This window comes from Martes martes (genome assembly GCF_963455335.1).
Source record: "Martes martes genome assembly, chromosome: X".
Lineage (NCBI taxonomy): Eukaryota > Metazoa > Chordata > Mammalia > Carnivora > Mustelidae > Martes > Martes martes.
In genome coordinates, this window is record NC_137897.1 from 25,786,933 (window position 1) to 25,801,966 (window position 15,034).

Consider the following 15,034-nt stretch of genomic DNA (forward strand, 5'->3'; position numbering starts at 1 on the left):
TTTCAGGAGGAGAAGGGGAAACTTTCTGGAAGAAAAGACCTCCTTCCCCTTTATAAGAAAGGAAAATCTTTCTTCCTGGTCGCTGGCCTTGGGAATATGCAGCTAGCCACGTAGGAACATTTTCCATGGCAAAGGCTGAGATGGGGGAGTGGCATTGATATTCCCTGTTAGGTAACTAAAAGAAATCTGTGTCTGATCCAGAACACCTCAGGTGCACAGTCAGGATAAAATTAATGAAGATGAATATCCAAAACCCAATACTAACATGAGGGGGGAATCCATTTGGAGAACAGAGTAAGAGGATGTGATATGCTCAGTTTGAAGAGGTACCATTCCTTCCAGAAGGAAATAAATAGCAAAGCTTGATGTTTGAGGAGAAGAAAAGGAGATTCAGGAGCCATTTTCTCAGTAACATCCACTGAGTGCCTATGATTATGCATTGAGACAAGGATTACAATTACCTAAGTAGATGAGACTGTTCAGGCAGTGGAGTGGGCTAGAGAGAAAATTCTGGAGAGTATACAAAATTTATGGGCAGACAGAGGGCTTGGATCCCTGAGATGCCAAGAAAGAATAGAATGGACAGGTAGAAAGCTTGGGGGAAATGAGGAGTGTAGAACTATGGAAGGGAGAGGAAGAAAGTGACTGAGAGCTTCCAACCATGACACAAGAACAAGATGGGCACTGAGAAGCATTCATCGGACTTGGTGAGAGCAATTTCAGTGGAGGGCAGTTGCCTCAAAAGTAGGTTTAGTGGAGGAGTGAGTGGGAGGAGAAGGAATAAGTATTTTAGATGAACACCGTGCAACATATTTTTTTCCTGACAGGGAAAGAAAGAAGATAGGAAGGAAGACAGAGCAGATTACAATGTAAAAGGAAAACATGTTCTTTTTAGGATGGGAATTGCTTGTACACAGGGTGGAACACGGGAACTAGCAGTAGGGTAACTGACCATCCTGGTTTGTTGGGGACTGGGCAGTGCTTCATGAAGTGGAACTTTGAAGGCTAAAACCAGGACAGTCTCACGCAAACCAGGACAGTTAGTTACCATAGCAGAGAGGAATCTATTAAAGACCTAGACTGGGGAAAGAGGAGATGATTTTTGGAGTAAGGCCTGTAAAATAAGGAAATGGATCTTAAAGGTCTCATCAAATTGACAAAGTCTAAGACACTCTTTGATGATGCAGCTCCATTGTTACGAGCGAACACCCATTGTGAGAGACCACTTGTTTGCCCCTCGAGTTGTTGCCAAGGGCTCAGCACCATCACAGCTGCACAGTTCATTTCTTAAATATGAGTCACTGAGGATTAAAACGAGTCTAAAGAAAGACAAAGGAAGTTCTGTCATTACAAAGACATAAGCACCATTATTTTCACATCCTTGTCTGAAATTAAGAAAAGAAAGTGGATGGAAGGGAAGGTTATGTTCTCTATCTTCAGCATTTGGGAACATGTACATGAAGTACAAGAAAGGTTAAAAACCCCAGGAAAAAAAGGAGAAATAGTTGGTTCAAGACAATCAGAAGACAAAGAAAATGATAATGTTTCTCTCCATAAGGAAAAAGCCATAAATAGGAATATGTCATGGAAAAAGCCATAAATAGGAATATGTCATTTTAAACATGGTTAGAAGGAAATGTCTTCTTCCATTTGTTCATTTAACAGATTTTGAGCATCTATCTGTACAAGCCACTGTTCTAGGCGAAAAGTATCAATGGTCCTTGTGGCAAGGAGTTTAAAAGAGATAGGCTTTTAAAAAAATAGATTTTATTTATTTATTTGTTTTAGAGATGGGGGGAGTGGGGGAAGGAACAGAGGGAGAGGGACAGCACACTCATGCTGAGCACAGAGCCCAATGTGGGGCTCGATCCCATGACCTTGAGATCATGACCTGAGCTGAAATCAAGATTTGGACACTTAACCATCTAAGCAACCCAGGCACCCCTAAAAGAGAAAGGCTCACATAGTAAGTGCAAAAACAAAGACAACAATGACAAAACCACTAAAGATTCTGCTTTAAAATGAGGCAAAATCCATTTTTCCGTACCTAAGCAACTTAACATAACCTGCATGGTATGACAGTTCACTGCATTTTAAGAGGAAGAGAAATGGAGACATTTTTTAAACAAAAACAAGAACATTCAATGTCAAGAGCCTTAACTCTTTCATAACTGTCTTGTCTCTCAAAGAAAGTGTATTTGAGTGATGTCTATATGCTGTGCTATACTGACTTGGCCCCAGAGGATATGCTTAATATTTTAAATTGGACAGGTTGGCTCGTTCATGTGCTGATGTAAAAAAGGTATCAGATCTAGAGCTCCCCTTTCACACACATACAGAATAATCTTTACATTAGTTAGATGTCAGTATTAACACGTTAAGATATTTACTTCCTGAATCTTTCAAACAGATAAAATTATTTTCTTTAAAACACACCCTCTTCTCCATCAGGGCCTAAAACAATGATGTAGAAGAATCAGAAGCAACTATTAAAGACTTAGGGCATCTCTGTGAAAAGAAAGTAACATTCTGTCTTATAAACAAGAAAAAAAATAAGGCATACTAGTTTGACATTTTTCCTCCAGCTTCCTAAGTTTCACAGAATAATTTATATGAAGCGTGCACAACAAAATTATACTAGAGGGACATCCCAAGGTAAATTCATTTATTTTAAGGTAAAATGATCTGATAGATGATATTTATTATTTTAAGTTAATTTATTTAAGCAATCTCTACACCTGACATGGGGCTTGAACTTACGACCCTGAAATCAAGAGCTGCATGCTGTACCAACTGACCGAGACAGGTGCCCCTGATAGACAGTATTTATATATCACGAATACTAACCAAATGGGTGACTGACTGTTGGCAAATTAATTAGTTAATAGAAAAATATTAATTTTGAACCTATTATGTATAAGATAGGGAAGATGTAGGAACTGGATCTTTGTCCTTAAGGAGTCAATAGTTTGGTTGAATAGGTGTGTTTGTGGTGATACTATTGTACTGTGAATGTTTTACCAATGCAGACTGAAATACAGATAAGTTAGGATTTACCTAAGGCCATTAGTTCATTAGTCACTTACAATCCAAATCTCGAAATTCTTAAGCTAGGTGGCAGGTGAATGATGGTGAAAAACGAAAGTTCCTTGAATTATAATAATTTGAAAGACATGTAAGTGACAAATCCTAATGGCCATGAAGCAAATGAGAAATTTTAAAAACTTGAAAGTAATAGAAAAGAAACGAGTCACTAATTATTTGACTTTTTTTCTCCTGCGTCTCCTGCTTATAGGAAAAAACCAAATAGGGTGAATATTACCTCCAATACCTATTAATACTATAATGAGAAGTAACTTAGAACCACGTGTAGAGGGGAGGCAGGGTGAGATACTGATGTGCTTGATGTACCTCAGAGAAAAGAAGGGCAGGATGAGAGCTCTGGGTGCAGGGACCGACACTTTTTTTTTTTTTAAGATTCATTTATTTATTTTGATGGGGTGCAGAAGGAGAGGGAGAGAGAGCATCTGAAGCTGACTGCGAGCTGAGTGTGGAGCCCAATGCAGAGATCGATCCCAAGACCCGGAGATCCCGATGTGAGCTGAAACAAGAGTAGGACACTTAATCAACTGAACCACCCAGGAGCCCCAGGGACTGACATTTTTGACTGACAAGCTATACTGTTTTCACCTAGAGATACTGGTCCTATTACTAAGGATGTAAGTAGAAGCCCTTGCTATTCAAGACACAGGTCTCTTTCAACCATGGGCAGTTTCCATGGAGCTGAAATTTACCTATATTCCCGTGAAGGGGCAAGTCTGTATTTGTGTTATTCAGACTGAAATCTCACAAAATGGCTATACATTATTCACATGTGTCAGCAGAACTTGACAGAATCAACCTGCGAGGCAGATTAAGCGGTTAAGAGAGGGCTGTGGCAGCTGACTGGAAGTTCAAGTCTGGGCTGGGCCAAAACTTGGCTGGGTGATCTAGAACCAGACATAAGATCTCCCTGAGCCCTTGTGGCCTCGTTTGTTAAAATGTGGGGGTTTGCTAAACACCTTATCAAAGTTCTAACATCTGGTTTGAATATATATTTTAATTATTATTTTATTTATTTAAATTGGGGAGGGGCAAAGGGAGACGGAATCTTAAGCAGACTCTGCACTGAATGCTGAACCCCATATGGGGCTCGATGTCATGACCTCAAGATCACAACCCTGAGATCACGATGAGAGCTGAAACCAAGAGTCGGACACTTAACTGACTGCACCACCCAGGTGCCCCAGTTTGAATGTTCTGTAATCAACAGTTTAGGTCATTTAGGTCATTCATTGGCCATGGGCCTGTTACATGGTGGCAGGTGGAGATAGTCTCTTCTAGGCATCGTTACTAATGATAAAAATTATAGCAACAGCTTGGCACACAGTGGATAGTAAATATTGTTGAATACATAAGAGAACACCCAGTTAGAAAACCAGAGTGTGTTATATGGAAGCCAGTTTGATTTAGATGCAGAACATGCTTGGGGGTGAAAGCCTGGGCTCGTGAATTATTAGAGAAAAAGTTAAATGCTGTCAATCAGGAAAAATTGAGCGCTCTTATTCTGGGCCTATTCTTTTGTGTCAGATCCAAAGTTGAGTGTAACCTTTGAGTTACTTGAGTGGATTTTCCTCAAGAGGAGACCCTATTAGCTCTGCCTTCTTAATCGTAGTGATTTCTTCCCTGGAGGAGATATTCATGCATACACGTTCACAAATTCAATAGTCTGAACCGCTGGTTGGGGTTTTTCCTCTAGTCTGAAGCATTAGCTAAGAGATGAGAGAGCACTAGACAGACTCTACAATTTATAGTGATCCCAATGGAGCCATGCACTCAACAAATGGTTCCTGAGTGGGCACAGGACAAGGACATTAACACAGTCATGTCTACAAATTGGTCAGTGTTTTAGCTTTGTCATCCTATATTATCATGCTAGTTTCCATATTATTTCTGCTTTTTCTATATACCTCTTATAGTGTTTTTATTTCTGATAAGAAAGTTGAATATATTCTGTCACCATAATGACATTCCTTACCATATTTATTGAGTCTCAAACACATCACTAATACTTTATTTATTAGATACTGGGGTCTTAGAAAAGGGCAAGATCCAGAAATGTGGTTAACTGGAGTCACAGGAATTTTGCCTCTAAGAATCTAAGGTAAATTCACAGGGTGGGAGAAAGAAATTTGAAAGAACAGAACAACAACAAAACAAAAGACAAAGGATTCCCTTAATAATCATTTGAAATAGCTGGCATTAGAGAGGTTATACAAATTGAGCATATGGGATATAAAGAAAAGGTAAAATCATCTTGTTGGTTTTTTTTTATTGTGCTAACAGCACTTAACATGAGATCCATCTTCTTAAGAGAGTTTTAAGTGCACAATACAGGAGTGTTAACTCTAGGCCCTAGGCTGTACAGCAGATTTCTAGAACTTACTCCTCCTGTACAACTGACACTTCATATTGAATAGAAAGTTCCCATTTCATCCTCTTCTCAGCCTTTCACAACCACCCTTCCACTCATTACTTTTGAGAGTTTGACTACATCATCATCCATTTCCAGTCCACTTAACAGTAAAGACAAGGGATGGCTGCATCAGATACATCTATTGTTTCAGAGAGTCAACAACACAAACAATAGCAATTCATAAGTGAGACTGAATCAATTTCAAGAAAAGTTGAAAGATAAATAGATACATTTCAAGTCTGAAATTATTGTTAAAAATCTAACTGTATTCAATGAGAAAACAATTTTGAGTGTTTGGCTGGGAAGATGTGGTTAACCGACTCCTTGGTCAGATTTATTTTTTTGGAATTACTTTAAGCTAAAAGTTGTGTTCTCTGAGATCAAGGGCATGAGCTAGAACAGAGTCCAACCTACTTGCAGATCTGTGATACTATGGAGGAATAGTTTAGTGCCCATGCAGCATCTTGAACAGCTGTTTGACTCTCAATCGTAGGCCTGGGTTGCTTCCAACAACCACTGGGGAAGTCACTTCCTACTGACAATAATGTTGTTAAGTTCTCAGCTGACCTTGAGAAATCACTGGTAAAACTCAATCTGTTCTCATGGTCACTTAGAGAATCAGGTCTTAGGTCATTGAACCTAAACCCTAAATTCTAGAAATTCCTTCTGAAGCAACAGTACAGATGACCGGATTATTAGGAGACCCTGTGACAAATTAATTTGTATCCATTCTCAAGAGGCTCAGCCAAAGTCTGAGATTGTCAAGTGTTAGTGGTGAATAATTTCTGAATCATACCATTTGTCTCTGTCTATCAATATAATCCAAAACCAGAACCCTTGTTTTGCTTCACGTACACGCCCTCATCCATGATCATTTCAAAGTCTTTCCCATGTCCATAAATGGTATCATCATTTCCTCAGTTGTTCAAATCAGAGACTTCAGAGTCATCCTTGACTCTTCACTTTCTCTCATATTCCATATCCCATCTATCCTAAGTTCTATCAGCAATACCTTCAAAATAGATCTTGGGTCAAATAATCTTTCACAAAGTCTATCGTTTCCACTCCAAGCCAAGTCATCATCATCTCCTTCCTAAATGACTTCAACACCCTACCAACTTTCTCCCTGCTTTCAGTTTTGCTCCTCCTACTGTCAATTCTCCATAGAGCAGCCAAAGTCAACTTTAGGATGCATGAAACCAGATCACATCATCCCTGCTTATGGTCCTCCAGGGGTGTCTCATCATGCACAAAATAAAAGCAACTCCAAACTGTGGCAGATAACACCAATAATTATCTGTCTTTTGCCACTCTCTACAATGTATCATTAGCCCCTCTAGTTATTCCTTGAGCACACCGAACCTGTTCTTACATTGGGGCTTTTGCATTAGCTGCTCCTTCTGCCTAAAATATTCTTTGCTCAAGGTCTTTGCATGGCTCAGTCACTCAGACCTTTGTGCAAATGAATAACAACCTCCTCGGGTAGGTCACTACCTCTCATTCTTTCTCTATTTCTGTTTTGTTTATTTACTCTTTATAGCATTGACTTGATACGAGTTTACATGTTAATTTATTGGTTTCCTTCATATTTCGCTCAGGAAAATCTGAAGGTCTGTGTAGGCAGAGTCTCATTTTTTTTTACTTCTGTATCCTCAGCCCCAGCATAGGGTAGGCCCTCAATAAATAATTGCTGAAAGGATCAATACACTCTAGGAGTCTGAGTTATGGCGCAGTTTTTCCTAAAATAAGTTTTTGGGAAAAAGGAAATACACAGAAAATGATCAGAGGGGTTCATTTGAAATTAAATGAATGTGTAAAAGTGCCCTATAAAGGCAAAGTCCTATAAAAATATTATTTTAAGAATATTTTTCAAGATATCAATGTTTTGATGTGGTTAGAAAGAGGACTTTGGCAGGGAACTTAATTTGTAAATTATTCACATTTTATTTTATTATACTCATTAAAGAAAAGTGGCAAATCCTAGATGGCTCCATTCTCAAGTTTTGATGATATAGCTAGTTTTCAGAAGACTCCCTCAAATGCCTAGAAATGTAGTTCTAAAAATAATTTTAAAATCTTTTCTATTCAGCATTCCTAAATACGACTGCATAAAATATGAAACTTACACAAAAGTAGCTTACTCCATTAGGGATGAAGAATAGATCAAAAAGATGTCTATTTCCAAAGTAATACTCAGATTTCTAATTTTTTCTTGATTTAGCTGAATGTTTTATTTTTAGAAAATTTGTGCTTTTTATTTAAATTTTGAAATTTATTAGTGAGAAGTTACTTTTGAGATGTCTTATTATCTTAACATCTGTAAGCTCCATAGCCATGTTTTCCTCATCCCCACCTGATGCTGTCAATTTTATTTTCTGGGGTTTTCTCTTTATCAGTCTTGCTATGAGCTTGTTGCTTTTCTTAGCCTTTTTAAAGAATGAAGTTTGGCTTTGTTGAAAAAAAAAAAAAAGGATGTCAATTTGTCTATTTCCTCCAACATAGCGAAGCAGACAGCTTAGAGGAAATAAAACTCAAAGTGAATTTGTAGGTGAACCAAACTTGTTTAGAAACTCTAAGAGGCCAGGTCATCCAATGAATTACCCTATCACAACCTTATTTTGTTGTTGTTTTTCAGAGGTGCTAGGGAACAATGCATTTTTTAAAATACAGAGCTGACTTGAATCTTAACATTCACAAATGGCACCCAAAGACATATTCTATTTCTGTGGAAAGAAAACACAGGGAACTCATCAAGCTGACACACATGCTAAAATGTACCCAAAGGAAGCAGGCCAGCATTGATAACAGAATTAGCTTAAATAAATGTATAATCAACAGCATGATTCCAGGATAATTTTATTGAATTTCTGAACCTCTCCCTCACTTTGTGGTGACTTCTGAGGAAATCGAACATGCATAATATACGACCTGACAAATGAACAAGTAAACTACTTTATTCAAGCCTTTTCATTTGTCAACAGCTTCCACGCAATAATGGCTTTCTGTCCACTGTTTTAATAATGTATGTATTGATTACTTCCATCTCAATCTTAACCAGAAAAGCTCAGGAAGCTGTGAAGGTGTCCTTAACGGTCTCAAGGGAAGGAATTACAGAGATTTTTAAATTGAAAGATGAAAGCCTAATGACAAACAATTTCATTAGTACCAATGCAAACAAAAAGTCATTACCTACAGTGTTCTTATAATCAAGACCTAATCTCCATTTGGATTTGGGGTCGGATGAAGGGAGTTAAATATGCTCACGGTTTATTGCAGTTCTCCTTAGAAATTTCCCACTATGATTTGCTCCTTTAAAACTCTCTCTAGGTTAATCACAGACGTAGACAAGTAATAAATATCACTTTAGTGACTGCTCAAGTAAAACAAAGGAAGACAGTTTTAAAAATATATCTGGACCAGAATAATACACACTAATTGAAAACGAGTCAGTCTGGTGAGGCAAATAATGAGGAACCGTAAAAGTCGGAATAATGTATGCAAAAGATATAAAAATTGGTCCGTTTGTATTTGCTAAGGCATGTTTGAGCTTTAATTATTTATAACACCTCACCGCATATGGAACATTATTTTATTAATTAGGCCTGAGAGCCGTTCCAGTTGTCATTGTTATGCTGCCCAGCTGGTTTGGGGAACAAAGATCCACTCCCATGGGTGTGAAATTTGGTTTGGGGAGTGAGCCTGCGGTCCCTAACTACCTGTGTGGATTGTTTTGGAATTTTACCTATAAGAAAACCACACACCCCTCCACCAAAGTGCTTGAGAATGACTACATATTTTTGCTCTAAGAGTATAAGACACAATGATCTTTTGCTATAAAATGTTATCATTAATCTGTAATGATATCCAAAGAAAATATAAATTACCTCTTTCATAAACATCCTGATTTAGAGAAAAGAAAAGTGAAAAATGTTTTTCTATAGCTTCGACTTCTAACATTCTAATGGGATTTCGATTCCCACAGAAAGTAATGACCAAGGGCATTAATAATTTACAATAGATAGTGAGCAGGGGATTTGAAAAAAAAGTGACACATCAAATACATGTGGAATAAGTCTATGATAACAAATGACCCATCTTGATACTAAACATTCTACATCAACAGTATTTGAATCCAGAAACCTACAAAGCACAAGACAATTTATAATCCTAGGAATGTGGCAATGTAAAACAAGTCTACAAATACAAAACCTGCCAAAGACTAGATCTTGACAGAGTTTTGCACTGATTATATTTCCTTTCTCTATTGCTAAGGAAGTTCAGAAGATCAGATAAAGAGACCCAGTTTCAAGGATTTTCCTTTGTTCTTCTTGCCAACAGGCACCAAGAGCATTACTAACTAGACAGGCATTCCTCTGCAACTCTAAAAGGGCTACTGCATAAATATGACAAAACTCTGAGTAAACAGGGTGCTAAATTGTTCTCTCATCAACACTTTAGAGTGATGATGTTCTCTGAGGGAGGAAGAGTGTTTTGTGACGAGAAGTTTTCTTAAGGGTACAAAGAGAAGCTTGTCAAAACATTGGGCCAGACCCCCAGTAAAAACAGTGGGCATCAAAGGAGCTCTCCATGGTACACAGGGACGCTGAGTTGGGAACAAACGGAAACATCCTGCAGTGAGGAAGGAACATCCCTCTCTTTTCTTTCTTTCCCTGCTCTTGGTCTCAGTAAACTAGAGAAGAACCAACAAGGTTAAGATCAGATCGCTGATTGATTTTCTGCCTTCCTCTTTACCTTCTTCCCTTTCTTCCTTAATTCCTTTGTTTCTTTACCTACTTAGTGTCCACCCTATACTAGGCACCATATTAAGGGCTGGGTATAAAAATGACAACTTTCTCCCCAAAAGAAGCCTTCTTGGAGGTCATGGTTTAGAGAAGGTGATGGACATGAATCAAGTATTTACACATACGTGTGATGACAAAGAATGTTAAGCTGCAGAAGGAAAAGTAGACTGTGGATGAGAGCATGTAGAGGAAGATCTGGTCAAATGTGCGCAGCAGGGAAAAACTTGCTTGATGTCTGAGCCAAGATGTAAAAGCTTATCAGATGTTAGCCAGGAAATTATAAAGGGGTATGTGTAGGTGGAAAGGGCTTCAGACAGAGGACCAGCATGTTCCAAGCACCACCTGGGAAAAATACAGAGAACTGCACAAACCAAAAGAAGGCAGCATGGCTAGTGGCCAGAGGGCAAGAGGAAGAGCAAGGAGAAAAGAGAAGATTGGGGCCCTTGCTGAAGATTTTGGCCTTTTCTCCATGGCATGGAGAAGCCACTAAAGAGGGCTAAGATGGGGATGGACATAATTCAATGTATGTTTTTATGTAAATTACTCTGGCTGAAATGTAAAGATGGCACTGTGGGGTGCCAAGAGTAGATGCAGAAAAGTTAGGAGAAATGGACTTCTGTGACTATTCTGACGACTGCAGTAGATAGAGTCAGGAACCATTTTGGAGGCAAACTGACCCAGTGATGTATTGGGCTCATCAAAGGAAGTCTTGGTTTCTCATCCTGAAAAAGTGATTATACTGGTCTGCTCCATTGTTGTTTGGACAGGGGAAAGTAGTTAGATCTTCCAAGCTTTGGGCTTTTGCAGATGGCAGCTACAAAAAGATGATAAAGCACAGGTCTTAGGGTGTTGGGAGTTATTAAAATGTTTTATGGTTGAATCTAAGTTAGATTGGGAGGGAGGCGAAGATAGAGGAGTAGTGGGACTAACGTATAGAACAGTTATCCATGGGCTGGAAGTCCTGAGAGGTCAAAGAAGGGTAACAGATGGGTATCTCAACAAGCCCACTACCCAAATGGGGCTTAATTCATTTCAGTCTGGTGCATGTCAACCATAACTCTAGCTTCACCATCTCCCAAAAGCATGTAACTGGTCATGGGATTCCTGCGTAAAACGACTGAGAATAAGTACTAACGTTTTACCACTGTTAACAAGTAACAAAAGCCAATAACCAGGCATAGTGAGGGACTATTTATAACAAGATGCTGGCTAGTAGGACTGTGAAAATTATTTGGACCAAATTCCTCATCTTCACAGCTGAAGAACAAAGTAGCAATCACAATCTAACTTATGGAGGAATGTGACTACAGTCTCTCCTGACTTTCAGTGTGCTTGTTCAATGATTCATCTTTGGTTTCTAGAATTAGACTAAAATTACACCTTTTGTAGAAATTCTGTCTCATTTCTTTATATCATATAACGCATTCTATTTAAAATGCCCTTCTGTCTCAATGAATGCTCTTCTACACATACACCAGAGTGTTTTGACTATTTATTCAAAGTTAGAACATTTAAAAAAAATGTCACTATTATATTCCACCCTACCACAGAGCTAATTTAATGTCCTGAATTTTATGAAGGGGAATGGCTAAAGAAGAAACTGTCAGTTTCCTTGGCAATTTTTTTCAGAGACTCCTGGATCTTCCCTCACGGTCTCTTCCCTTTGAGTAATCTTCTATATCCTCTTCTCTGGAATAATATAAACCTTTGACTTCTCTTCAAGATGTCACCTTTGGCTGTGTCTCCATAGAGATCTTTCTTTAAGTGCTGAACATATAAAAGTGCTACCATTTTATCAAACTTTTATAGTTTGTTACTCATTTCCTTGCTTTGCTATTCATTTCTGTTCTTGTGCCTTTTATTCTCATTTCAAAAACACTTATCAGTATCCAATGTATGCCAGACACTTCACTAGGTACGAGGGTCTTGGAGATGAGCAAGACCAAATCTCTGACTTCCCCACTCAGAGCCCAATAGAGAAAATGGAAATACAAGAAAGAGCAAAACAGAGAGAGAGAGAGAGAGAGGAACAATTGGTCACTGTTAGAGGATGCTAGTGAACAACTTGTTATTCTGAAGGCTGGGAAAGTATCCTGCCTATCATATATGAACTGTATACTGGGTGCCCAAATAATAGATGAATGACTTTTTTTCCACCGAAGTCCTCTGGCTAATAAATGAAGATGACATTATAGAAATAAGCAATTATCATATTGTAACCCCTAGTCATTGATCATGAACAGCTGCCAAAATCACACATGTAAAAGAGAAAGCAAGATATTATGCACCTCCCAATGATGGGAGAATACACAACCATCTATGAAACAGTCTTACCAAAAAAAGTCAAACCGGAATCTGATCAAACCTATTGAACTGTACTGTTCAATATGGCAGCCATGAGTCACATGGGCTACTGTGTGCTTGAAATGTGGCTAGTCTGAATTGAGTCATGCTGTAACTGTACCTTTTTACAGTGTCTGTTGAAATGACAATATTTATGGTCTTATAGTTATGTAAGATGTAACCATTAGAGCAAACTGGATGAAACGCATACGGAAACTGTACGATTTTTACAGCTCACTGTGGATCTATACTTATTTCGACATAAACATTTTTACAAAATGTTTTTAAGAGACAAATTAACCAAATAAAATGTGTGACCCTTATTTCAATTCTCATTTAAACAAAAAACATTTAAAACATTTAAGATGTGTGTGTTAAAAGTGGAAACTTGAATAATGCTGGGATATTTGTTAGAATAAAACTATTGACACTTAAAAAGCACTATAGTAGCCATGTGGTCTCTTCGAAGGAGTGTATCCTTATCTTTTGAGGTATTTTCTCAATTATTTATGAATTAAATATGAATTAAATGATCCATGCCTGATATTTACTTCAAAATCATAGAGGACCAGTAGAGGTCTAGAAGTAAGATCAGGTATGAGCTGAAAATTGTTGAAGTCTTGCTGGGTACAGGGCTCCTCATCATAGGATTCTCTCCGATTTGGTATGTTTTATATTTTCCATAACAAAATGTCTTTAAAAATCGCTAAAAGAGAAGGGCAAATTCTTAGAGGCTATTATTCACATGGACGATTTTGACATTTAAAATAACAACGGCTTGGATTACTTATAATTGAGCCCTGGACTAACAAACTGAAGATTTCTAGTCAACCTAATTTCAATCAAAAACGCATTTCAAAACCATCCCTAAAAAAGTTTACTTGGTGCAAGGCACTTGTCTTAAAAATGTCCTACCCTGTGTACATCATTCTGCTTCTGAACTGCTGGAAAGTCGCCTCCGATGGGTGCCTGCTGGCTTAACTCATCATCTTTCAGCTGGAGCCATACCAGAAGTTCCTGAAGAGAAAGGTGCAGACGCTTCCATTGGTCAGAACTGGCTTCCAAATGAGACCTGAAAAGCAGCAGGAGACACTAAGTCAAAATACCTAGAAGGGTGCTTGTTGCGTCTAACAATCCCACTGAAGGTACATTGGTTTGGTTCGTTCCATAGTAGGTAAACCTATAGTGAACCCTCTAGCAGTCCTCAGTAAAAATCTAGCTCTCTGCTTTTACGAGCCATATAATGGGGGCGTTTTGACGGCAATTTTGAGGGTAGACAGCGTTTAGCCCTATGTGAATTTCCTCATGCAGAATTCTGAGACTTTTGGCATGAAACATACAGTGGAATGGATGGCTTTTCTGTAGTGTTGCAGTCAATGATTCTTGATGTTTCTGGTAGAAAAAAAAAATGGCTCCTCCCGGTGACTAATATAAACCACTCAGTTTTTCAAGTGACTCATGCTAGTACTGGAATTCTTCCTGCTTTGAGAAATGGAAAGGTCTCCCCCCACATTTTGACTTTTCCATTTCTGCACTCTAGGCAGCTTTTTCCATTGACTCCTTCCATCTGGCATCTGTTCCTTTCTGCTCTTCTTCCCATATGCTTCTCCTTTTCCTCTACCCTTCTTTATTCGTGTACACCTGGGATTTGTTTTCACCAGGTTCCAACATTTTCCGCTTTGTTTCCTTTGTGTAAAATGCACTGAGACAACAACTCACGTGGAAAAGTAAAATCAGACACTTGCCTGAAAGCCTCCCCCAAACATGAATAATTTAGGCAGGAGAATGAGTGCTCTACCATCAACTGTATTTAGAACATGTTAATCTGTAGAAGCCATTTAAGAATATACAAATGAATGACCTGTGCTATAAAATCCACATTTCACTTGAGGATGGGAAGCTAAATTAACCAAATAAATCATCATCCGGAAAACAAAGAAGAAACGTGGAATGTTAGCAAAGCTCTATCCTAAGGTAAATCAAGAAGTATGCTGCATTACTTACATATTATCAGTAATTACAAATTAATTCATAAAAATTAATGCTGCCTATAACGTAAATACAATATAGTCTCTAGTGCTGCAAAGATTGAGGTGTAAAGCAACCAGGTAGAATAACATTTCCCTTTGCTGTGGGGTAACTTAGCCTGACATTTCAAATACGATTCTCCTGCTGGTCTTAGTCAAACAGAATCGCCAAATAGTGCCTATGCACTGGAATTAAATTGTTCCAGAGTTTCTGAGGGATCGTTTTCTTTCTGAAGGATTATAGTTACAAGTTTTAAAATGTGCACATACAAGACCCATAAGCTTACGTTAAAAAAATTTATATTAAGAAAGTAACTGGAAAATCACACAAAGATGTAGGTAGGAAA

At 38.2% G+C, this 15,034-nt stretch overlaps 1 protein-coding gene across 2 annotated transcripts in view; it reads right to left on the minus strand.

Annotated features, from left to right (window-relative positions):
- DMD (dystrophin) overlaps positions 1-15,034 on the minus strand; it is a 2,068,501-nt gene that overhangs the window by 345,101 nt on the left and 1,708,366 nt on the right. For both annotated transcript variants that reach the window (XM_080795194.1, XM_080795193.1), the window contains exon 57: positions 13,576-13,732. In XM_080795194.1, the coding sequence (XP_080651320.1) occupies positions 13,576-13,732 (157 nt within the window). The remainder of the gene's footprint in view (positions 1-13,575; positions 13,733-15,034) is intronic.